Source organism: Melopsittacus undulatus, chromosome 1 (assembly GCF_012275295.1).
Source record: "Melopsittacus undulatus isolate bMelUnd1 chromosome 1, bMelUnd1.mat.Z, whole genome shotgun sequence".
Classification (NCBI taxonomy): Eukaryota; Metazoa; Chordata; class Aves; order Psittaciformes; family Psittaculidae; genus Melopsittacus; species Melopsittacus undulatus.
In genome coordinates, this window is record NC_047527.1 from 149073329 (window position 1) to 149097736 (window position 24408).

Consider the following 24408-nt stretch of genomic DNA (forward strand, 5'->3'; position numbering starts at 1 on the left):
TGTTTGGTTTTAGACAATACTTAAATTCTACTCACTATCTTTAAATAATCCTCTGGACTGTCTCTCAGTTAAGAGACAGACATCATCTCCACCTTCTATGGAAGCATGTAGAGGGGATAAAAAGAACTGTCAGTATCATTCTGCTAATCAAGATCCTTCCCCATAAAGTTACACATCCTGTGTTTTGGCCCTCCTTTTGCTTCTCCAGACAGCCTGACCTGTGTCACTTGTCTAATGCTGTCTCATGGCAATGTGGCTGCTTACTGACTCATCTGCTCTGGAGAAGCATTAATGACAGGAAGATGCTTCCCTCTGCATAAGTAGCCTGATAAGTATTGATCCCATCAATCCTAGAAAATTTAGAAAACAATCTTAAATCTCTGTGTGAAGTTGTGATCTTATGCCAGTGTGACTTTGCTGAAAGCAGCGGACTTACTCCAGACTTACAAGCATGCATATAACCTAACAAAGTAGAGCTGTCCCTACCTTGCATGGGTTTTGTTTGTAAATCCAAGTTGTTTTAGTTGGGAAAAAATAAAAGCCTTTGGTTTATTTAAAAAAGCAAAAGGGATTTTGGAATAATTTGGCAGTAGCATTTATTTTTCCACTCTAAGTCACTTTGTAGTCTAAGACTTCATGCCACTGCTGTTTCAAGTCAGAAGGCTGTGTGCCAGATTGGACTCTGTTTTTTAAAGGTCTTGGGAATTAACCTTGGTTTCAAGTTTCCAGTGATTTATTATCTACTGGTAATTGTTTTCTTTCAAAATAAGAAAGTCTTTTGGTGCAAATGAGATTGAAATTTTGATCTTTCTGAGAAAAGACCCATGTTTCCAACCCTGGAAAGTAGTCTGCTCTAAGGACTGAGGCTTAGTGGAATCAGGGCAGTAACTACCCAAAACTGAGCTTGTGTCTCTAGTTAGCAACTGCCTCCAACCCACCCATTAGTGTCCTGTCCTGAGCAGCTGTTGCAGTTTAAACCCAGCTGGCAACTTGAGTACCAGGTAGCTCACTCCCCTCCTCAATAAACTGGGGAGGAGGATTGGAAAAAAAAATGTAAAAGCCATGGGCTGAGATAAGAGCAGTTCAATAACTAAAATAAAGTATAATATTGTAATAATAATAAGAAGAAGAGATAACAAAAAGAGAGTGAAAACTCAGAACAATAAACAGCAGTGATGCACACTACAATTGCTCACCACCTATTGACCGATACCCAGCCTGACCTGGGCAGGGATCGGTCCCTTGCAGCCAATTCCCCCCAGTTTCTATACTGGGCATGATGTGCTGTGGTATGGAATATCCCTTTGGCTATTTTGGATCAGGGATCCTGTCTCTGCTCCCTCCTGACTTCTTGTGCCCCTCCTCAATGGCAGAGCATGAGACTGAAAAGTCCTTGGTTGGGGTAAGCATTACTTGGCAACAATTAAAACGTCAGTGTGTTATCAGCATTGTTCTCAGACTAATTCCAAAATACAGCACTGCACCAGCTGCTAGGAGCAAAATTATCCCAGTGAATTCCAGGTCAGCAGTGAAGGTGGCAGGACACCTTGAGGACGGCACCAAGGGGGGTTTGGCTTTCTTTTGTGATGAATCAGTGGAGTGCCACCTCCTTGTTCAAAATGGGTGAATCTTTTTTGCTCCAAGCAATGAATTTATGTCTGAGCATAACCGAGATTTAGTAGTTACAGGGTGAAAGCTAACAGCTAGGCCAACAGGAGCAGCTGAAACCAAAGTCTGTCAAGGAAAACATTGTGTAGACACACACCTGGTTTGTGCATGTGTGTGTGTGAATTAAGCAATTATTTGTATGTTTGTAAGAAGGGTAGGGACTTATTTTACTTCAGGCTATAGTTCTTTTCCACTGAGAATGTAAAACCTGGGTGGCTGGGTGTGTATAAAATGCTCACTGTCTTCATTTCTTCCTTTCTTTAACAGTACCACCAGCTTCAGGATGAGTATTTCACCAGTGCTGTAGTTCTCTCACTAATTCTAGCTGCCTTATTTGGCCTTGTCTACCTTCTAATAATACCACAGTAAGTTTCTGTCTTTTCCCATTATAATTCAAAATAGAACATCTTCAAGCATCAGGTCAAGGTCAAAAAATTAATGTGTTTGAAATGGGAATTAGCACCCAGGTTGCTGTCTTCTCAAACACAAGATTCCCTGTTGGTATACCCTCAGTCTAACCATTCTCTCTTCTATTTGTCCAAAGGAGACACATTTTGCTATCTTATTTAAAACGATTTCCCCCCTTCTTTTCTGGGAAGAAGGAGATGCACTTAGGAAAAAAAAACCCTGAAATCTTCCACACTTATTCAAAGCATTTCTGCACTACAGTTGTGCTGGCTTTGGACAAGGTACTTCAGGTATTAATAGCCACATAGATAAAAATATACAGAGCTTCATGGGAACTAAGCACTGAAGTATCAATCCAGGTTTTCAACCCAAATTTAGAGCCTGCATTGAAGTTTTGGGTAACAACGCTATCACTACGCAAGCTGCATGGCTTGGCCTTTCCCATGTGAGTTGCAGTCAGACCTTGATTGCACTAAAGCAGGTATAACCAACAACTCATGATGGATTTGGGGGATGTCTGGTGCCTGTTGTTGAGTGATACAGTTTAGTGATTAATTCAGATGTTGTCAATTCTGTGTGGATGCTTACTAAATAAAAAGTTAATTAGACTTCACTTTCAAATCTAGGGGTGATAAGAAGTAGATATAGTTGTGTTCAAGATATAAAAATGATTAGTAATAAGCTTCTTCAGGTGAGAATATCAAAACATTTTAAATCAGCTTCACTCACTTTCACTAATTAGGATTTATTAGGAATAAAACTGGGCACAGCATAATGCTTTTGAAAATCCCATTATAAATTCTGGCCTTTTCTACTCACAGATCCTGTCAGAATAATACTTACTCCTATATTCTGTTATTTCTAATTGCAAGTTTGAGAAACACCTTTTTAAATGTAATAGTAATAATTATTATTTAAATTATTTAAATATGTTTCATCTGAAGAATTCAAAGTCACTTATAAAAATAATGTAATTTCCAGACTAACCACCTTTGCTGACTAATTGGAGCAGAGTTAAGAACTCCTTCACCTACTTCTGAAGTAAAGCCCAGCTGCAGTCCATGGCAATTTAGAACAAGGAGAGACAAAGCTTATTAGTGTAGTTGAAACTAGAGTGAATTTATGAGAATCATATGGTACTGTAGTTGGTAACCTTTCCAAAAAGTACTGTCACTTAAAAACCAGCTGGACAGAGACTGAATTTAAGCTCTGGTGTGACAGACACACAAGTTCCAGTAGAATATGACCACTGAAGGCTATGAAGATGGACTGGTTCCTCACTGTGTTAGTCATAAAAGCCACCCATAGTGGGTGAATAGTAAGTGTATAGCCTTAAATTCTTTCTTACAATGTCTGTTGGTGGTGGCTTCATACTACCAAATTACTAGTCATCTTGGGCTCATCCCTTGCACTTACACAGATAAAACCATGTGCTAGACTAACACTTGGGAAGTATTGAAAATTTTCCCATCACCACAGAACTTGGAGCTTTATGTGGCTTTTTAGATTGCTAAAGCAGTTGTAAGTATGATGAGAATGCAAAAGACAAGAAGTTTAATGTGTTATTGTAATGAGAGTAGTGATAGTAACGGTGTTTGACACATTATCACAATATTTCAAGGAGGACATTCAGAATCTAGAGATAATAAAATGTTGTAAGAAAGCCAGTTGCATAAATACACAGAAAGCAATGATCAACGGAGTTGGTGAAAGTAAGGCTATGTTCCTGTGAACCTAAGCTGTCCAGTTCTGGAGGCATACATGCATTGTAGCCACTCAAAACCCTGATTATGAACTTTCCTGGTGTCTTATGCTGGGTTTATTTTTAAGAAACAATGTGGCCCTTTGCTACTTGTGGCAACCCAAATCTCTGCAGGGTCCCATGCAGCACTAATGTCAGTTCATGGTTGTTGCTGCCATAAAAGACACTGTTTCAGTCATGTCCCATGCATTATTTTCTATCATACTACCATTCTGAATGCAAGCCAGTTCTCTAAAACCGCAGGAGAGCACAGGGACCATTAATGCTTGTAATCAGAAGCCACACTGACAATACCTAGAGTCATCTCACTATTCTGGATATACTATACCACAACATTTTACCTGCTTGTGTATTGGTAGGAATTGTTACATGAATTTTAAATCAAAGCCGAATACAGAGGAATTCTACAGCAGAAGAATTCCACTCTTCTACTGTTAGAAACCCTGTTTAGCAATCTTTCCCCAGTGGTGGTCAAGGTGCACATATGCCTGCAGCCATGGATCACATCTTCTGAACTGGCTGGGTTGTCCTTACAAGACTGGAAAAGGTGTGAAGATCATATTACGCTCCTTTCACATGGACCTGGGTCCATGGCTGGCTTGAGGCCAGGCTGTCCATGAGCATAAATCAGAGCACTAGCACTGGCGGACTAATTTTTGCCAGCTTGCTGACATCCATGAAGTACTATTCCTATAGCACCGGTTTTCTGGAGGAGAGATGTGCTTGGTCTTCACCCCTCTCCTCAGGAAGAACAAGCCTATGTGGAAAGATCAGAAGAGGGAAGAATTAAAATAATTACTGCAGCATCATTGTGAAGAATAAGATTTGTCTATTGAGGAAGATTCATAAGGAGGGGGTTGCTCTGTTTCATTAGAAGGGATCACAATGTGGTCTGGTTTTATTTGATTTGGTAAGTGACTGAGTTGGCTGATTTCTGAGGAGGAAAGATCAGAAGGGAAAAGCATCTGGTAACTGTTACACAGCTGCCAAGGCCAAGTAATTGGGTTGCACACTCCACTTACAAGAGTTACCATGCTGAATATTCTGCATTAGCCTACAATTAGAAAGTGTCTCTCCTGATACACCATACAGTTGAATCTTTGAGGTGCCTTGATCTCCTTGCTGAGGTCACAGTGAGCACTATATACAAAAGCATTTATTGATTTCTTATTCTTGAGAGCAATTCATTTCACTGTCAGATTTCCTCTGCAACAGTATTACAGGAAGGGTGAGGGAGAGATTGTCACCATTCATCCAAAACACCATTTCAGAAGAACCCTGTGCTGTTTGTTCTCACCTTGTACTGATTGCATTGCTTTACTTCTGCTGTGTTTTGATTCTAGGAGTACCATAGTTCTTGTTCTCCTGGTGTTCTGCATATGCTTCCTAGTGGCTTGTATTATGTACCTACATGTCACACGAGTACAAGTAAGTGATTTAAGATGTTATGGCTATTCTTCCTTTTGGTGGCTATGCTTGGTTTGTCGTTTGGAATATGAAGCCGACAGCACATGCTTCACGGATTCAGAGTCTGAAATTATGTGCTTTTCAAGTTCATTTTTAAGTAATGTATCGGGCACTTCAAAGCAAAGATAGTTCACCTAAAAGTAGACTTTTCACAGTAGCAATCATTACAGCAGTGCCATTAATGCTATCCTTTTTGTCTTTTTTGCTATGTCTTCCCTGAACCACCTACCTCTAGCCACTGAATCATCCCAGTGCTCAGATAAACAACTGCTACATAACGTGACTTTTTCTTCTTTCTGACTAGGGAGCACACTAGTGTTCCCTTCCATTCCAACTGGTATCTGGGTATAAAGTCCTGCTGAATTCCCCTCTGTTTTCAAAACTTGTCCTGCCAAAGCAGCAGCTGTTTTGATGGTAAAGCACAATGTTTTGCACACGCAACCCTTGGCCTTTTCAAAACCTTTAGTAATGATTAATTCTCCTGCATTGCATTTTCACAACAGTAATGATGCAAAAGGACGTTTGGTTGTTGTAAAAGAGAACTAGGTCTGCCAGATCAGAATATAGCATCTGCAGATTAATTTTCTGATGAAAGAAATCTGTAGTGGCTTAATCTAAATTTAGCCTTTTCAGACAAATATCAGGAGAAAACACACCATTAATCAGCTTTGCTGATAAGCACACACTAATTTCTAGTTAAGAAAAATTAGCTTTTGGCAGGAAGAAAGTAATTGTTTTCATGGCAACATAAACAGTGTATTAGCAGAGTATCTGGTACACAGCAGATCTTTATTGATAAACTCACACGGTTATTTGGGAGTAACTTGGATGATCTGTTTTGTTTCGTAATGGCACAGTAGTTGTGTGTTCTCTCTGTGGATGGTAGAAACACAGATAAAGTTTGTAGGAAATAGCTCCTCTTTATGGCGTTTCCCTGGGGCTACTGCCAACTTAAGGCTTGTTCCGGCTGTTTTGGCAGTCAGTTAATTTGTTCCAGGTTCCTCTAGAGATTCGGTACCTACAGATCAAATCCAGCAGCAGAAAAACAAAGAAATACAAAAACTCAGAGTATTGCAGTTTGGGATTTTATGGTAAAAACTTGGTTTATATAATAAGTAAAAGATAATTAATATACTATGTATAATAGAGAATTTGAAACCAGTCATTCTCCTATTTTAATCAGTCTTCTGGCGCTTACTTGCTATTTTACACTGGACAAGTGCCTCTGACAGTACTTACTTAGTTAATAAAAGTAATGGAGAAAACAAAGAAAATGAAGCCCAAAATGCTGTGCTATCAGAAAAGAGCAGATGCAGTCTTAGAATGACCAAAGGTAAGAAGAATAAATCTTTAAAGTGTCAGAGTTTTAATTCACATCTTACCTTTTAAGGGTTTATTTTCCTTTTTAACCCAAAGCCTAGTGTGTCAACATTTAGAACATGTACACACATACACAAAAAAAAGTCTGTGCAATGTGTCAGAACACACTGTCTTTGAATCTGCATTTTGCTTTATCGCTATTAACCATGCAGCATTATCTTCAGCCTATGGGCATCCTCTCCTCAACAAGCAGTAGATAACTTTTGGTTGCAGACAGAATTAATGAAATATGTAGGTTTCCTTCAAACAAAATCATTTTCTATTTTATTTATATGAATAAAAACACACTTGTTCCACCTCAGGTGATGTAGGATTTTGGTCTAGTTGGGTAGACAGTGTGACAGGTAAAAAACATCTGGATGATCACATTCAGAGCATAGCAGTTTATGGTCATACTCTCCCTGGAAGCCAGTAATAAGTGGGACACAATTAGTGTTTTCCTGGGACCTATCCTGTTATGTATTTTTATCAGTGACCTGGAGAAGGACATGGAGTATACTCATGTCAAGTTTTAGTGACTCCAGTTTTGGGGGAAGAGTCAACGCAGTGGCAGGATGACCACTGAGGGGGGAACCTAGACAGGTTTGCAGAATGGGCCCACAGGAATCTTACATAATATAGCATAGATAAATGTGAAGTCCAGGCCCTCTGAAGGAAGAACCCCCCTGCAGTGACAGGCTGGGGACAAACCAGCTCTGTTAAATAGCACTGGGGGTCAAAGCAAACAGTATTTTGGGGTCCCTTGAGTTCCCTTTCAACCTGAGCTATAGGATGGTGATGAATAAATGCAGAAACAGTCTGTCTCTTTTTTCATAGGGTTATTTTAGACACTGCTGTATCCCCTCCCTTGAGATGCAGCTTTTCAATGTGAAGTTCTTACAAAGCAAGGTTTTTGTTCTACAATATGCTCACTATTTTATTAAGGGTGATATACCTCAGGTATCCCAATCAATTTTGCTGATGTTGAATAATAGCTAAACTGGTTTCTGGCGTAGCAAATAAATTCAGGTCATAATATAAATCTACTATTGATATTCCATTGATTATTTCCCACCTGCATTTACATGGACTTAATCCTTGCTGAAGCCAGAATGTATTTGCAGATCGCACATGCTGTATTTCCTTTGTGGTGACACATACAGATGAAAAGTCTCTGCATCTGTGAAAGGAAGGGTACTCCATGGGTACTTTGCTGCCTGCTGTAAGCTGTGTTTTTAATGAACAGCTCTTCTTCAGAGTTAGTGACTCATTCAAAAATTAAGTGTTTGCTGGTTTCAGTTTATCTTAAGTCAAATCCAGCTTTGGTAAGTCTGAGACCCATTCTTTTAAGGGACACAGGATCGTTCCCACTTTAAATCTTAATGTTTCCTGTCATTGATTCTTGATGCTTGAAGTCACTGCAAGACGTCTTGTCTGAAACATGTATTGTGGGTCCAGAAGGTAATAGATGCCTCAAACATTCTTCATACAAGAGGAGAAGAAGGAAAGCAGCTTTCACTGAAACCAGGGTAGATCAGAATGACTGCAACAAGCATAAGTACTAGAGCCTGACAGACCTGGTTTTCCTCTTTCACCTTCTGTCACTGGCTCCATATATGTTCACAAGCAGCAAGCAAGTCACACTGTGCAATGATGGCATCAGGGTAAAACTGAAGATAATGAAGAGATTCACAGGACTCCTTTCCACCAGACATATTTGTTCTCTACTGTCCTTTCTGCCCTGACAAATTCAATATTTTAAAGGAGTCCTGATAATTAAAACTACCCTGGCATTTAACATGACTATTATAGCAGAAGACACAAATACCACTCCAAAATTCTGTGCTACCACAGTATGTTGTCTTGGATCACTGTTTGTAGCTGATAATTCGCATGGCAAAAGATGCTTTGGGGATTTTCCCCATGAGAACCAAATCAAATGCCATGCTAATTTATTATTTGCATTATGAGCAGACATCCTACTAACCTTTCAAAGAGTTTTAATTACAGTGAGAAATAATGTATAGTAATAATAATTTCACATTTATTACCCTCCAAAATGCAATTACCATTAAAGCATATGTACTCAATAACAACTACATGCTTGTTTTATAATTTAAAGTGCAGGCAAAATGTCCGTATCCGTTATTCTCTTCTTTTTATAGACTACTAAACAATAACAACCCCACTTGAAAAAGATACTTGTAAATGTATATCTGTAAATCTTTTTATTTCCTTAGTGTTTTCCAGGGTGCCTGACAATTCAGATTCGTACCATTTTGTGTATTTTTATTGTGATCTTAATATACTCCGTGGCTCAAGGATGCGTGGTGAGTATTTAAATCAAGTATCGCCTAATTTAGCATTCTGTTTAAATAACAACCTGGTGCAGATCCATTAAACACGTACTGTATTCTTGTCTGGTAAATTCCTACTCGTTTCCTTATTCATTCTTGCAGAGCATGTTTCTTCAAAATTAAAGCCTTTTCCTATAATCTGAACTTTCACTGCCTTGAGTCAAGCTGTTGACTTAGGAATGGCAAAGCTATGGGCAAATTACACAGATAATAGCAAGACAACAGCTATAGAAAGTTTAGTATCACATAGTCTGCTGATGTCATGTACTTTGTGAGAAAGCTATTTTTAAATGTTCAGCTTGATTACTAGTTCAATGGCTAATATCTTGTGACAGACAAGGCATGGTGTCAAACAGCGTTACTTATTTCTGTGTTACTTATAGAACATCCTTACGTGTGATAACAAGGGGATATGTTTTGTCCAGGCAAATCAGAAAAGATAACAAGATCTTAAAATATGGACAGTATTGCATAACTAGAAGAGGTGCTTACATTGTGCTATTTATATGATCCATTCACATCTAAAATCTAGGAAGCTTCTCTTGTGTGAAATGAACTTGCTCAATACTTCTGAAAATTGAGCTTCTTTCACTGTGGATTAGCAGCTAGTTCTACATGGTAGACTTGAATGTCAAATGGGATTTAAACTTCTACTGAAGTGTTTGGCATTTAGTTGCCTTGTCAAACTCCTAGCACTGAATTTCAGCATTTTGGCTGCTAATGCTGATGAATTAAACATGTTAGGATACCCAAAGGAAAGGATTCACACAAAAATAGCACACTAAACACAATTGGAAATGCTGAGGAGGCAGATGTCTCAAATCATGCCTCTCTGTGGAATTTAGGCTATGTGTTCTGCCCAATAGGAAGACAGGGATTTCATGAGCATTTCACAGCACTAACTGAGATGCCAAGCCCCTTATTTTGTATTCATTCATCCCTCAACCTGCTCTGAGAACATCTACCAAGCTGATCTGCATGAACTGAATGGGCAACACATCCCTTGTCTGCAAATCCCAGTGTTCTAACTGGTATCAGAAATACTGAATATCAGTTGTGTGAGTAACACACAGCCCTAACAGCACACAGACAAATATGTGCTTCTTAATGTGCATGTAAGCCTAAAAGGCACAGATATGTGCCGTTCCTCTAGGCTAGCTAGCATCTCAGCAAGTTCTGTGTATCTGACTTCGGGATTCAGGTGAAAATTATGATCGACGGAACCATTGTGGATCAGTCCACATAGATGTGACACTTTGACCAAATGAATCAAGCACTATTGTTGCCACTTAAAATGGTGAAATGAGAAATGGAAATCATGAGGCCTAAAGCAATGTTTACTATAGGTGGAAGAATTCAGATTATAGATTCTGGCCTCCAACAGAACAGTGATCATTTAGTTACAACTTGGAATAGGTCACAAATATAACTTTACCCTTTATTGAAGCAAAAATAGCCTGTAACCATTGAAGTGCTTAGGAGAAATGTTAATGTGGAATTGTAAGTTCCTGCAAAGTGATGGCTCTAGAATTCTCAGCTAGCATAAGAGCTAGATGTTGAGGTTTCACTCCTAGTTGTAGAGTACATGTTGTTTTCCTGGATGGATCACACATCCTTTATGAAGCCATCATGCATGTCTGTGGCTTTGGATGAGTTTGGTATGAACAGCATTTTTGAGGATATTGAACAAAATCACATTAAACAGATTTTTCACTCCATGTGCTCTCATTCCATAATGTTAGCCACCATGAGTTTAACTCACATTTTATCTGTTATGTTTCATCTTTTTAAATGACTACAATCCCCTGTAAAATGTATTGCTTAATCACCTCTCAGGTTGTCAGTTGTTTTACAACATGCTATAAAAGTTTCATTATCAGTGGTTAGGATGAAATAAAAAGGTCTAATAATGCACTTCAAATGAGGAGCTTAAGTACAGGGCAGGGCTTATGTGATAGTGCCTTTTAAAATCAATTTCACACTACCCTCCCACTCTCCCCATTTATGCTAACTCTTCTTCTCTCCCTAAATAAGGGGTGAAGGTTGGAGTGCAATTAAAACTGGAGCTCTAGGGACTTGCAGTGTTTGCCAGATATTCCTCTCTTGGGCTCTGAGACTTGAACATGACTTTGCCTTTGGAAGAAGCAGGTTCCATTTTCTCAAGTTGCCCCTAGGAAATGCACTAAACTGGTTTTTTTTTTCATTTCCCAGTCTAGGGAGGAAATGGGACTCCTTGGATAAGTGAAATAGCAGGGATAATTCTTGTGTGGTCTTGTATTAGAATCTTATGTGATCGTGGAAGTAGTTCTGAGGTGGAGAAAAGATACTCGTGTTTAACTTTTCAATCAAAGATTAAAATAGGTTTTACTTTATACCGGATGACTTGAAATTGATACAATTTGCACAGTCAATAAAGCAAAGGCATTTCTTTCTGTGCTCTGTGCAAGAGCCTTACTCACCCACACGGCCACATAAAATGTTTACTGAAGTTCCTCAGTTTTGCAGGGATATGTTGGCTAGAGAATCTCCTGGGTTTGAGCCCTGCAAGGGAGCATATTCAGCTAAGCCCAGATTTTAATTGGTTGGTCTTACTGGCATCTAATAAATAAAGAGCGTCCCACACCTAACACTGAGTAAAACATTACTGGAAAAGGAGAAATTTTGTTGGAGCAGTGAGCTGGATGGGAACACCACAGCTGTATTTTCCCAGTTAGGAGAGAACTACAGTCAGCCCCCATAGCAGCTGCATTTCTTTTATTTCATATTTAACATTCTGCCCTTCTTGCCTCTCTTGTCTTTTCTAGGTTGGCTGTATGCCTTGGGTTTGGAATACCAATTCCAGCAGTTCAATAGTTATCATTTCTCCGGGTGGAACAAATAAAACCATGAATGAACTTCCATGTGACACAGCTCACTATGCTTTCCTTTCCTGCGTAGTGGGGACTCTCACCTTGGCAATATTTCTGCGTGTATCTTCCTTGCCAAAAATGATTCTCCTGCTCTTTGTTACGATTTTGTACATACTTATTCTGGAACTCAGTGGTTACAGAAAAGCAGTGGGGTAAGTATCTTGCAAAGTTAAAGCAGTGAGTGTTTCTGTATAGGTAGCTATGACATCTCATCTATGAATTGCTCTCTAGAATTCAGCACTGCTTTGGGCTATGTACGCAGTAGAACATAAGAAATACTTCAGCCATCCTCTACCCAGCAGCTCTAGAATCTAGAAAAACCCATCAACAGGAGATCAGCTTTTGGGAACTAGCAACTGTTTCTCATTATTCTGTTACTTTTATGCTAACGTACCTCAGCTGAACCCATTGCAGTCTGATTATAATATGAAATAGAAAAACACAGTTAAAAACTTCTGTATTTCAGCAGCCCTCAACAATTTCAATATATTTAAGCTTTTGAGTGTTACTGTATTCCCTAATTAAAAGCATGCACACATTACAGTAATGTATAGCATTATAAAATCCTCAAGAAATTGAACATTGGTCTCACGCAGTGATCAGATTTACTCACACCTTTCTCCCTGCCTGTATGAGCCACTTTGGAAAAGGCTAGCGATTAGGGGTACCCACATGTTCTGAACTAAAGATCTCATACTAGAAATGTGAAGTGTTAGGTGTTAGAAAATCTGGAATAACCCATTTGCTTTCCTTTTCTTTTTAAGGGGTGGCTCCTTTTATATGCGTGGCTATGAACCAATACTAGCCATTTTGCTATTTTCTTGTGCTTTGGCACTGCATTCCAGACAGGTGGACTTGAAGCTGCGTCTGGACTACCTCTGGGCTGTGCAGGTAAGCCATAGATCTTTCCTTTCTAGTGCACACAAAGCAGTATCTGATTTCTTAATTGACCTGCAAAAAGTCAGTTGGACTAAGACACTGTCAAGATTTTTTCATGTCTGTTGGGCTTTGCAAAGGAAAATTATTATATATTAACTTTCTTTCCATAGACCTATAACATTCACTTGCTCTGGAAAAGGGAATTTGTTTATAGTTGTTCCATAACACTGTGTCATTAATGAAGTAATATATTTATATCTAAGGCATGTTATGAATATAGAGAATTTCAAACATGGGAAATTAACTGTTAGCAATGTAAGTTTCAGATAAATTAAATAGATCTTTTTCATCTTTTAATACAAAAAGGGTGAAAATAGTTTGATGTTCAGGTAAACTGAAAAGAAGCAAATAAAACCAGTAAAAGGAAATACCCACATCATGTAATGAAACTGTGGAACTCTTTCCCTAAAGCTGGTCAGAAACTTATTTAGATACCATGTCCATGTACTTTTTTAAAAACACCTATTTTCTAACTATCATAATCACAGCAAAACCAATAGAAATTATATTAACTGTAAGCAGGGGCATCAAGAAATGTGTACCTCCTGTCATGCCTTTCAGCAGTCCTATTCCCACCTCCAAAGTGTTTCACACTAGCCCCTGAGGGAAGGAGAAAGTTGAAGATGTAAGTTTATTTTCATGGAATTTGGAAGTTGCTTTTATGATAAACCGTACACTCTTGTAGTTCACAGAGTTCACAGCCTGTTCTCATCTACACCCTGCTACCCATATTGTTGAAAGGACCATATAAATCATCACAGTGCTTGCTTTTACGTGTAAGATCACAACTGGAACATGCAGGTTAAAGCCATCCTTGCCTCTACTATGTTACCTAAAGTGAAGCCATCAGGAATGACTTAGCTCTATTATCTTCTGCTTATTAGTTAAGCTCTGATGGGATTTTCTGTTTATTTTGATGTCCAAGACCAAGTCCACCTCCTTCATGATTTAAGTTTATCTTGTTCTATAATTTCAGTGGACTCTGCTGTTTGAGTCAACAACCTGTGATCATCTAGGTTTTGTCCTATAACCTGCAGTGTTGATAGGTGCCGGGCAGCCTCAGAAGTTTATTTTGGACAAACTGATAAATAGTTTCCACTTGCTGTGGTACCAAATACAGTTTTCAGGGTGGAAAAAAAGAAATCCCTTGACTTTGAAACTCAGTGCAGCACATGACTAACTCCATAGCGGCCATCTCTATGTAGGTTGGGGTATATGAGTGCCATATGATCTGTGAATTCAAGACCTTCTATACGTTATTGCTATCCATGAAATAGAGTAGCAAGGAGGAAGATACTGGTTCGCTATCTTGTGGCCTTTCAACAGATCAGGAGTGAGTTTAAGTATCTTAACTGCTTTTCATAATTCCAGCTACTATGACTTGCATGGTGAATTGTGTGCCCTAAGGAATGTTCTGCTGAGAGTCTTAGTTTTAAGTTGTCCTTTAATTAGCAATCAAATAGTTTTAAATATTCAAGTTCAGGAAACTAGTGGGATGCTTGCCTGCTGAAAGACCAGAACTGGACAATAGTAAAGGAAGAAATCCAAACTTCTGCTGTCCTGGGGCCAGGTTTCTCAGAAATACCTACTTGTCTACAAAGTTAATAACTACTTGTCTACCAGTTGTTAAAACCATTGTGCACTTACTCCAAAGGCAATAAGGGGAGTTAAGACATATGGATGCCTATCAAATTTTAGTAATGTCCAGTGGCATCTTCAGGTACCATTTCAAAAAGTGCTTTCTCTCTGAGAAGATCAAATGCCATTTTTTGATCTTTTCAGCTGCAAATCAGGTACTTACGTGGTACCGTCTTGTCTGTGAGAGTTGTGTGATAATGATCAGAAAGGAAAACAAAAATCAGTGTAGGCAGAAAATTCAGAAATTAGGTGTCAACATAAATACCATTGTTTGAAATCAGTTGGCTGGGTAGATATTTGGCCTCTTTGATGATCTGGGTATATACCCTTTTGCTTAATTCCACATGGAAGGTCTATGCCCTGTACAATAAATGATAGTGGATAACATGTTGTAAGGAGTCTTGTCCTGTGTTTTGGTTGTGAATGATATTGAATACAAAGGCTAAATAACATAATATGCAGAAGTACTGTCGTCATTAATGTTACAGAAGTGCTTTTGGTGCTCACTTACTAAAATGGATAAGAAAAATACCCACCAAAACATTATCTTTTCACTGACTAGGCTCTTTGGCATAGCAAAAATATCTTAAAAGCTCTAGGAAGACTTGGAAACATCTGTAAGTTAAAGCTACCTTTGGATAGTTATCAAACTCCAAGCAACTAATTGTTTAACAATCCTTAAATGGAGACAGGGGTAAAAAACACTTTCCTGAGTGACAGTTTTCTGTAGCTGCTGGACTGCAGCCCTGCATATGATTAAACGGCATTCTTGGTACCCTTTCTCTACAGCCATAGTACTACTTACTGTTGAACCATGTCAGCTTAACTTGATTTCATTCTTAGTAGCAGCAGTTTTAGAAAGACCACTGACTTAGTGCACAGGGATTGTGGAGATTTTCTTCTGGTTTACAGTGAGTGTGCTAGTTCCTTGTGCAGACACTCAATTGCATGAACCATTGCTAGAGCTGAGACACACATCTCCCAGCAGCCAGACGCCACTCTCTGAAGCCATGCCAACATGGTTCAACATATGTTTTTAGGAAGCTTCTCAGTTGTAGGCTTACAATTGAGAGAATTCCAGACTCAGGGGCTCTTCTGGAAGATATAAGCACTTTGCTTTTAGTAAGGCTCATTACTGGGGCTAATCCTATAAAAACGCTCCAAGATGAATAAAACCATTTCTGGCATAAGCTGCAGGATTTCATAGATATTTTAATTCACTTTATCGTGAACAACAAACTGTCTGGTACTAACTAAATGGTATTTTAAACACTGAAAGTATCCTGGAATTAATACCGTTACTAGTAAGAATATATAGATAGGTGCTCAGTGGGCTATGCTAGAGTTTGAGAAAAACCCGTTTCCATGGATTTTGACTGCCATATTGGGAAAAAAAACGTGCTGTGAGGAAAAGCAGATTTCAAAGAAAAACTGCTTTAGAAAAATTATATAGTTTCACGTTAATCTGATTTCCATGCATCTGGGTTAGGGAACCAGAACTGATATAAAGCGGTGTCATTTATGTACATTGTGTGAAAAAAATGCATTTCTCTGGTTGGTGAGAAGTGGTTAAAACATTTGTATTTGTGCTCTATAAGTCATTGGTGTTACAGGTTCTTGTTGATTTTGCTGAGTCTTTTTGCTGTGCCAAATTTAACCTTTCTGAATATCACAGAAAATATCTCTTGGTGCATTTGGCTTTTATCAGGCAGTGACAGGAGAATTTGATTTTCTACATAACATTGTAGAGCAACTCTATGTGCCTCTTATGACAGTAACTGAACAGCAAAAATAGGAGTGTTTTACTTATTTGTGGCTGATAATTGCTTTTGCAAATTATTCCACAAAACTGGAAAGAAATGGACACATAAATACAAACAATGAATTTCCAAAGAAGGGAAATCTGCTAAAAAAAGAAATGGAGCTGCTTATTCACCCAGGGTTTTGTCAGGGAACAAAAATAATACAGTGATATGACTGATTGTTGCATTCCTAATCCATGACACTTGTAGAAAATATGGATTTTACAGTCGGCAGGAAAGCCTTGCCAGGTGGGCTTGCACTTCCTGTTAAATTTCTCTGATAATATATTAAATAATATCTTAAAAATCGATAAGAAAAATATAGCAGCCCTGGGATGGGTCTCTTCCATGTGGTTCTAGTGCCACCTGCAGGTACAAAGATGATGCTTCTACGGCACCGGTACCCGGCTCCTGTTTAGCTGTATCTTGAAGCAGTGGATTTTCATGTGATAACTCTTCAGTCACTGACATTGCTGAAGCATGTTTATGCTTATTAAACGGTCACCTTGATAGCTCAGGTGATACAACATCTCAGACCACTTCGTCAACAGAACCAGTCACAAGTATTGTAAGACCTGGGATGCTGTGTAACTCCGTAAGATGAAATAGCCATCAATTACATTGATGTCAAAAGCCATAGTACCAAAGTGCATTTTAAATTTTGTCACCAGCTCCAAAGCAAAAATAAAGCCTGCTTTTAAAGACTGCAGTTCTGCAAATACAGTTGAACTCTACAAAATGACCTAACTGGCACTAATAGCAAACAGATACAAGCAATAAGCAGGATGTGAAAAAAAGGATGTTACTCATGCCCGTGTATCTTTTCTCTTCTTTGTTTTCACAATAATTTTCCTTGGATTTTGAGCCAGCAGCTATTGTATAAATAACATGCTGGAAACTTTCCTAACTAACCAGTAGGAACAGGGGCAAATAGATGGAGGTTTGGCTGTCATTTAGCTATCTGGATAATATTTCCACCAGGAATGTAAATACCCGTGGTCTGTGCCATTTTAATCTTCCTTCTCCAGCCCCAGGTCCATCTTCTCTCTTCTCAGCGTCTGTTTTGTCTGGGAAAGGGTGATGCCTACACATCCTTTTATCTCAGATGCTCAAAGAGTAGGTACTAGGATTTCGTGAGTCACAAGAAGTTTTCATTGCACTCCCCTGAAGGTCAGGAAATGGGATGCTGGAAAAAGGTCCAGAAAACATTGTAACTGATTTATTTCCCTTGCCATAGGGCTATGTTTTAGTGTCCTCACTGCTGAACACACCTCACCTTCACTCCTTATCTTCCCTTGCAAGAGATACATGGAGATCCTTCCTCTTTCCCTAGGCAGTTCCTGAGGAGTTGCATATATGAGAGCTGTCTTAGGCAGTGCAGGGCTAGAGGATGCATACTGAAGCTGTATGCAGTAGTAGCAGAGAAGGTGCACTTCAGTTCCTATTCCTAACAGATCACTTGAATAAAGGTGGAATGTCAGACACGTGGTATGTCTGGAAGGTGTAAGTCCATATAGAAGCTCTGGCTAGGGTACCAGCAACAATATAAGGGTATTAACCCGGTGTGTGGTCTAAGCTAATACATCTTGCTTTTCAACATGACTAAGTAGCTCAGGAGAAGCACTGTGCTAATTCCATGAACATTCTGCTTCTAAGTCTAGGGCTAGGCCAGGCAGAGCTGGCACTGCATTATCCCATGTAGGCATTGCCAGTACAAATGTCTCCCTGAACCACGGGGCAAATGCATTCCTCTTTCCTGCTTGACTAGGAAGTGCCTGTCCTGAAATAGGCCAGGGCACAAAAAGCACTTGATCTACATTCCCCTTGTTCTGCTGTTTGCATAATTTGTCTCTATGTAGGGCTTGCTACTATTACCTGCCATGGCTTTATTCAAGGGTTTTCCATTACTTTAGTGGTTCATCTCATTTTTGGTAACTGAACCTTCTCAGAGTCAAAACTGTAGTTCAGAGGTTTGCATCTGAGGAGGGGAAGAGATGCTTGCTAGTTGTGTGGAAAGTGTAATGTTCTGTGTTTCTTAGCAATGGTGATATCCTTGATGTCTTTCCCCACTCTTACAGGATTTTGCCATTCCTTCAGTAATGACTTTGGTGGCTTGGTTTGATTCTCAGTTCTCACCCTCTTAGTCACAGCTGTGGTCTGATCACTGTGGACATCACACTGCACTTGCACACACAGTAGTGTCACTGACATTCCTCTCCCAGCAGTTTCATGACTGTATTGAAGCGAGACAGAAGGGAGGAGAAAGCCATCACATGCCTTAAAGTTATGTCAGAAAGAAACCAATGGTCTAGAGTCTCTTTTCTCATTTATTTTATGCAGGTATATTAGAATTGTACCAAAGGTTGGAGAAAGATCCAGCACCATGCCCAAGGTCACAAGGGTCTGCTTCAGTGCTGGCAGCTTTGTCCTTGTGTTGTGGGTTGCTTTGAAACCTTTGCTGTGAATCATACACAATGGTAGGAAACACTACGTATTGCTGAACAATCTTTTCAGTCATGGCTTCCAAAATGACCACTTTGGTCCATGACCAAAGGAATCTGACTGCACGCTTCCAGATCAGAAACGAACAGCACCTGCCAGTGATCAGACAACATCACTATCCATGCAGTGTGTCAAAGGGATTACTCTACTTACCTACCCCTGCTTGATTGCCTTGACTTGTCCAGAAATCTCCACCCTGGCCCAGAGGTTTACTGTTCCTTAGGCTGCTGTTCTACCACATATTGTATTGGGAGTTTAACTAAGAACCTTAAACATTCGTAGGAAAATGTAACAAAAATTCTTAGTAAAAAAATAGAGGAATGAATAATCAAGCCCCAAACAGATTATTTTTTTATTTAGAGCATGAATTCTGTTTGCAAATCTCTTTGCTATTGTCAGAGTAAAATTTCCCATATTCCGGTCTGATGTAAAAATGGAACTGTAAGCTTGGTTTGGATTTTTCTTCTGGAAAAAGCTTTTTATTTTTACCATTAGAACATTTCAATTCCAGCAGTCAGACTAAATACAAGAGGACATTACATACATATATAGACAACAATAAGTCAGAGACAGAGTTATACCAGGGGAGTGTTACTTTGAGAAAACATATGAAGAGAAAACGTATGAAATTTAAACAGCAAAGAAAGTGTCAGGAAAACAACTCAAGAACAGGAAATAACCTACTTGCTTGGAATGAAGATTTCAGGTATATGTCGTGCAGAGCTTAACTTCTATTTAATACTTACTGATATTTCACCTCTGGAATAAATTCTGATTCTTGCTTCACAAATTAGAGGAGGAGCTGAGGATTTATTTCAAAAGGGAATGATTCCTGAAAAAGTTAGGTTCATTAAACCTTTGAGTGTTCTTTCTACTTGTAAAGGAATTTAAAATACAGAAGTGCAAGGCAAAGCAGTCTGTGTGATCTGAATAAAAAGGTTGTTTCTTAAGCTTTGTCATGGAAAACAAAAATTAGCTTCTCAAGGAAAAAAAATCACATGAAAAGGATATTGCTAGACTATACAAAGGTAAGAGGTGACTGGTTTTCTCCTACTTAGATAGGAATGAATAGTGAGAAAAGTATGTGGACTTTGGAATAGATCAGGATAGCAAGTTCTAGGTACAAAAGAGACACCAACAAAGATTAGAGCAGATTCTTCAGTGTTTTATATGGTCATAGTTTCTCAACTGTGCCTGAGAATTTGGCTTTCCAGCCTTTTGTCAACTGCATCTAGGTCAGGAAAAGTCATACTGTGATCATGGCAGAAGATTTGTGATTTCAGTAAGGTGAATTATATGGTACTGACCATATTCCTTTGTAACTGAAATCAGTATGTGGGGCCAAAAGACACTGTAACAAAAAAAAATGGAAGTAATTTTGTAGAAGAGTCTGCTATGGACTAGGCTGGAAGTTACAAACCCAGGAGTCCCAGATGAGATCCCTAGATAGTATTTTTCCAATAAGGGGTCTCGTTTTTAGAATATTTTCGTAATGCATGACTTCCACTAAGGGAAGTTTACTCCACTAAAACACCTGGGAGTCAAGAAACCTGGAATAAGATACCAGTATCTTGGGTTAATGGCCTTATTTGTGTTAGCTCCTAGGCACACTTTCTGAATACTGCTGTCACTGTCTCCACCTATTGGGAAGTAATTGGTCTCCAAGACCAATGTGACTTAAATGGGCTTATTCTAGCTTTTTACTCCATAGACATGTCAAGGGCCTATTTAAAAGAACAGAGAACTGCAGAAGGCACAAATACACTTAACTGAGCAAGACCTGAAGGTAGTCATCAGCCCAGAGACTAGTTTAAATTACTAAGGACTTGGATTACTGATTACTAAATCTAAAGGATTTTGCCACCGTGTAAAAGTGAGGTATAGGAGAAGTGTTCCTGTTCTACTTTGCAGGCATTATTTTGCTCAGTTTTATTTCACAGGATGAATTAATAGAAGTTATTTTATGGCTTCAGGTAATTCTTTGCTTTCTAAAAAGGTTTTACTTTTCCTCTATCCCCACAGGCAGAAGAAGAGAGAGATGATATGGAAAGAGTCAAGCTGGATAACAAAAGAATTCTCTTCAACCTGTTGCCAGCACATGTTGCACAGCACTTTCTGATGTCTAATCCACGAAATATGGTAAACCAAGATAAAACATAAATACGTGGTGATGGCATATGAGTGCGACCCTGCATTGCTTGGGTCATCTTTCAAGTGTGTGTTTGCAAGAAAGGCTCAAACATATACAATTTCATTCCTGTTCAGGAATTAGATTGAAATTATTTCCTTCACTGTGGCATCCTCCTCTGAAGAATTTTGATACAAATCAGGATAAAGAATGTTGTGTCATCAATGCAGCCAAGTGTCTGCAAATAACTGGGTTTTAATTATTTATTTTTCAGTCAGTATAGAATGTTGGTATTTATCACAGTATTTCAGTTTGGTTCTGAATGGTGAAATATATGAACTGCCAGACACTGCCATGAACAACCCTACTTCTGGAAATATGCTGCTATTACCAAACCCATCCATGTAAAGCTAAAAACAGAGGATACACAGCCAAGGAAGATGCAGTGGCTTTTAATATCAAACGCTGCAGTGATTAAATAAATTGATTCAGGAAGCCCTTAACCGAGTCCTTCCTATGCAGCTGCAATACCTGCAGCACTGGAGTAGCTATAATGACCATGATCCTGTTCTTGAGAGCTTGGATCAATGTATTTGAACCACAGAAGAGTGGTTTTGCTTTCCGTGAGCCCACCAAATTCTTGAGCATAAATATTACCAAACAGAACAGCATTATATTGTTAATGTTGGGTACAGGACACCACAACTCAGGGAAAGACATGAAAGAGCAAGGCTGGTTTTGTGCTGCAGGGTAAAATTGTCCTATTCTAGTTAGAAAACAATACTGAGAAAATGCAGTTATGTTTCTCATGCAATAAAAGTTCTGCAACTGTTAAGACTTTCTCCAAATGTGTATTCACTGTTTCCACGTCTAAACAGAGAAAAAGACCGAGTTGTTTTAAACCAGTTTGATAGCTAATGTTCATTTTCTTCCATGTTTTTGAGTGGAGAGATCTTTCAACATTTTTTTAATGAGGCTGGCTTACTCTCCACCAAAAAATGATGGCTTTTGTCCTACCTATTGCTTAGTAGTAGAATAGAAAACATAATAATGATGGTTTAAATTAATATTTTAAAATGAAAATTCTATCTGCTCCCAAACTGCAGGACCTTTATTACCAGTCCTATTCGCAAGTGGGAGTGATGTTTGCTTCCATCCCAAATTTCAATGATTTCTACATTGAACTGGATGGCAATAATATGGGAGTGGAATGTTTACGCCTGTTAAATGAAATTATTGCTGATTTTGATGAGGTAAGGTCTAAATGCTCTGTCTTTTGACCTTGTCAGTTTTACCAAATGTCTACCAACAGAGTTTATCTGTAGCAACTCAGTGTATCTTGAACTGTCTAATAAAAGAGTAAACTTCATATTCAGTTGGAGTTGGTATCCACTGGGCTTCTCCAAAGTCCCCAGTTTGTATTTTAAGGCAAGTGAGTCTGACTTCAAATCCCTCTAATATAGGAAGAGTATTAACATGTATGTTAACAGTAGGTTTTATTCAATGACCTCAAAGTCAGCTAACCAAAACCATAGAATCATAGAATAGTTAGGGTTGGAAAGGACCTTAAAATCATCTAGTTCCTGGTTTAATCAAGTTGCACATATTATCTGATAACTATGGTTGTTTGTCTAAAATATTATGTAATATTTAACAGTTTTATGTTTTAAACAAAGCTTATGGAGAAAGAATATTATAAGGACATAGAAAAGATCAAGACTATTGGAAGTACATATATGGCAGCTGTGGGACTTGTGCCTACTTCGGGAACTAAGGTAAGAAGATTTTACATAACAGTCATTCTCCTTCAGTTTCCAGGGGAACATCAGAAACACGTCTAACTCTATGCAATTACAGATAACTTGTATTACTTCTTTACAGCAAATTAAATCTGAAATCCAAAGCACAACTCTTAGCCTGAAAAGAAAAATTGCTTTCCAGCTGTTGCATAGATAGGAACTTAGTGCTAGGTATATTGCTGCATTTTACCCTGGTCCCTCCAAATCAGCTCTTCTTTGTCTCAACTGTTAGCATTCTGTTAGCCTTTGGGGTAAAAACCCCTTTAATTACTCAGCAATTAAAAAATGGCAGTCTTTTCAGATCCACTACTTCTGAGGCACAGCTCTTCTGTATCCTCATTACTACTCTTGAGTTTGTGTCCTGGGACAGAGGTTTGTGTGCAGCATCTGCAAAAGCAGAAAACCCTGTGAACAACATACTGAATATATTGTATACAGAGTACTATGCACATTTTATTTATTAACAAAATTAATTGTATAAGCAATTAAATTAATAATATGAGGAATATAATTCAAATTAGCATAATCCATATACCTATTCTGCCCAGAAATCTCCCCTGTTCTGATATGGATGTACAGATGTAGAGATACAGTCATGTATATGGTTTAGCTTTGCAAAGTAACACTGAGTAAGAGGGCAAAAGCACCAAGGGCCAAAGATGGCTTCTGAACTTCCTAGCAACAATTATCCTTGCTTAAGTAAATAAAAAACAAGACTACATTGAAATTAACTGTTGGAATCTTGTTAGAGTAGATCCCATGCAACTAATTTTCTGGTCTGCAGGGTATTTACAACTGCTGCTTTCCCTTGTATCATTCCTAGAAACCTACGTATTACAAAAAGGTATTTTTAAAGCTGTTCATGCTGAAATGTTTGACTACTGGGTCCTGAAACAGGCAAAAAAAATGATCCTTTGAGTTTTGCCTATGTGATCTCAGGCAAACAGGCAATGGCATACTTGTGTGTCTGTTATAAATGCTCTTTGAACTATAATCCTGAAAACAAGTGTGTTATTGGGTAACTTTGGCAGCATATGTTCCAAAACCTAAACATGTTTATCTCTTGTATTTTATAGTTGCTAACTGAAGGGTCAGCTGAGTTAGCCTAGTTCTAAAGATACCGCTCTAAGCTTATGATAAATCACTGCAGAAAGTCTTTTGCAGGATTCTGCCTTTCTCTGAAATCCTGGGGCAAATTTTGATCTTTTCTGTACAGGTAGAATTTATTTAACATTCTGTATCACAGAAAACCTGAAGATCTTGTATGATAAAGACAGTATTTTTTACTTTAACTTGGGGTTTCAGTTCTCCTGTGATCCCTTCCCACTACTCATGAGATACAAACAAGTAGAAATTATTCGCATCCTCTTGACAGTTCTTTAGCATACAGCTATATATTAAGAGTCTGACGATCCTGAGTAGCCTGTCATGTGCAGTCACTGCCAGCATCACACCAGGCCTGGGCTGCCCTGCAGTACAGAGTCATAGGTGCTTATGGGGAACCACAAGAAACTTAAGATTTCTGGTCTCCCCTCTGCCAGGGGTGTCCCAGCTTCATCAGAAAATTTGGCACAGCCTCTGATTGCGAGCCTCCAATTTCACACTTGATTTGGACAGGAGCAGAAAGCAGTGCACGGGGTTAACTGTGCTCTTAACTCAGGATATTACAC

At 38.7% G+C, this 24408-nt stretch overlaps 1 protein-coding gene across 1 annotated transcript in view; it reads left to right on the forward strand.

Annotated features, from left to right (window-relative positions):
• ADCY1 (adenylate cyclase 1) overlaps positions 1-24408 on the forward strand; it is a 136922-nt gene that overhangs the window by 107176 nt on the left and 5338 nt on the right. The window contains exons 10-17 of the mRNA XM_034065282.1: positions 1936-2033; positions 5182-5266; positions 8905-8994; positions 11826-12082; positions 12695-12821; positions 20834-20950; positions 22046-22192; positions 22616-22714. Of these exons, the coding sequence (XP_033921173.1) occupies positions 1936-2033; positions 5182-5266; positions 8905-8994; positions 11826-12082; positions 12695-12821; positions 20834-20950; positions 22046-22192; positions 22616-22714 (1020 nt within the window). The remainder of the gene's footprint in view (positions 1-1935; positions 2034-5181; positions 5267-8904; positions 8995-11825; positions 12083-12694; positions 12822-20833; positions 20951-22045; positions 22193-22615; positions 22715-24408) is intronic.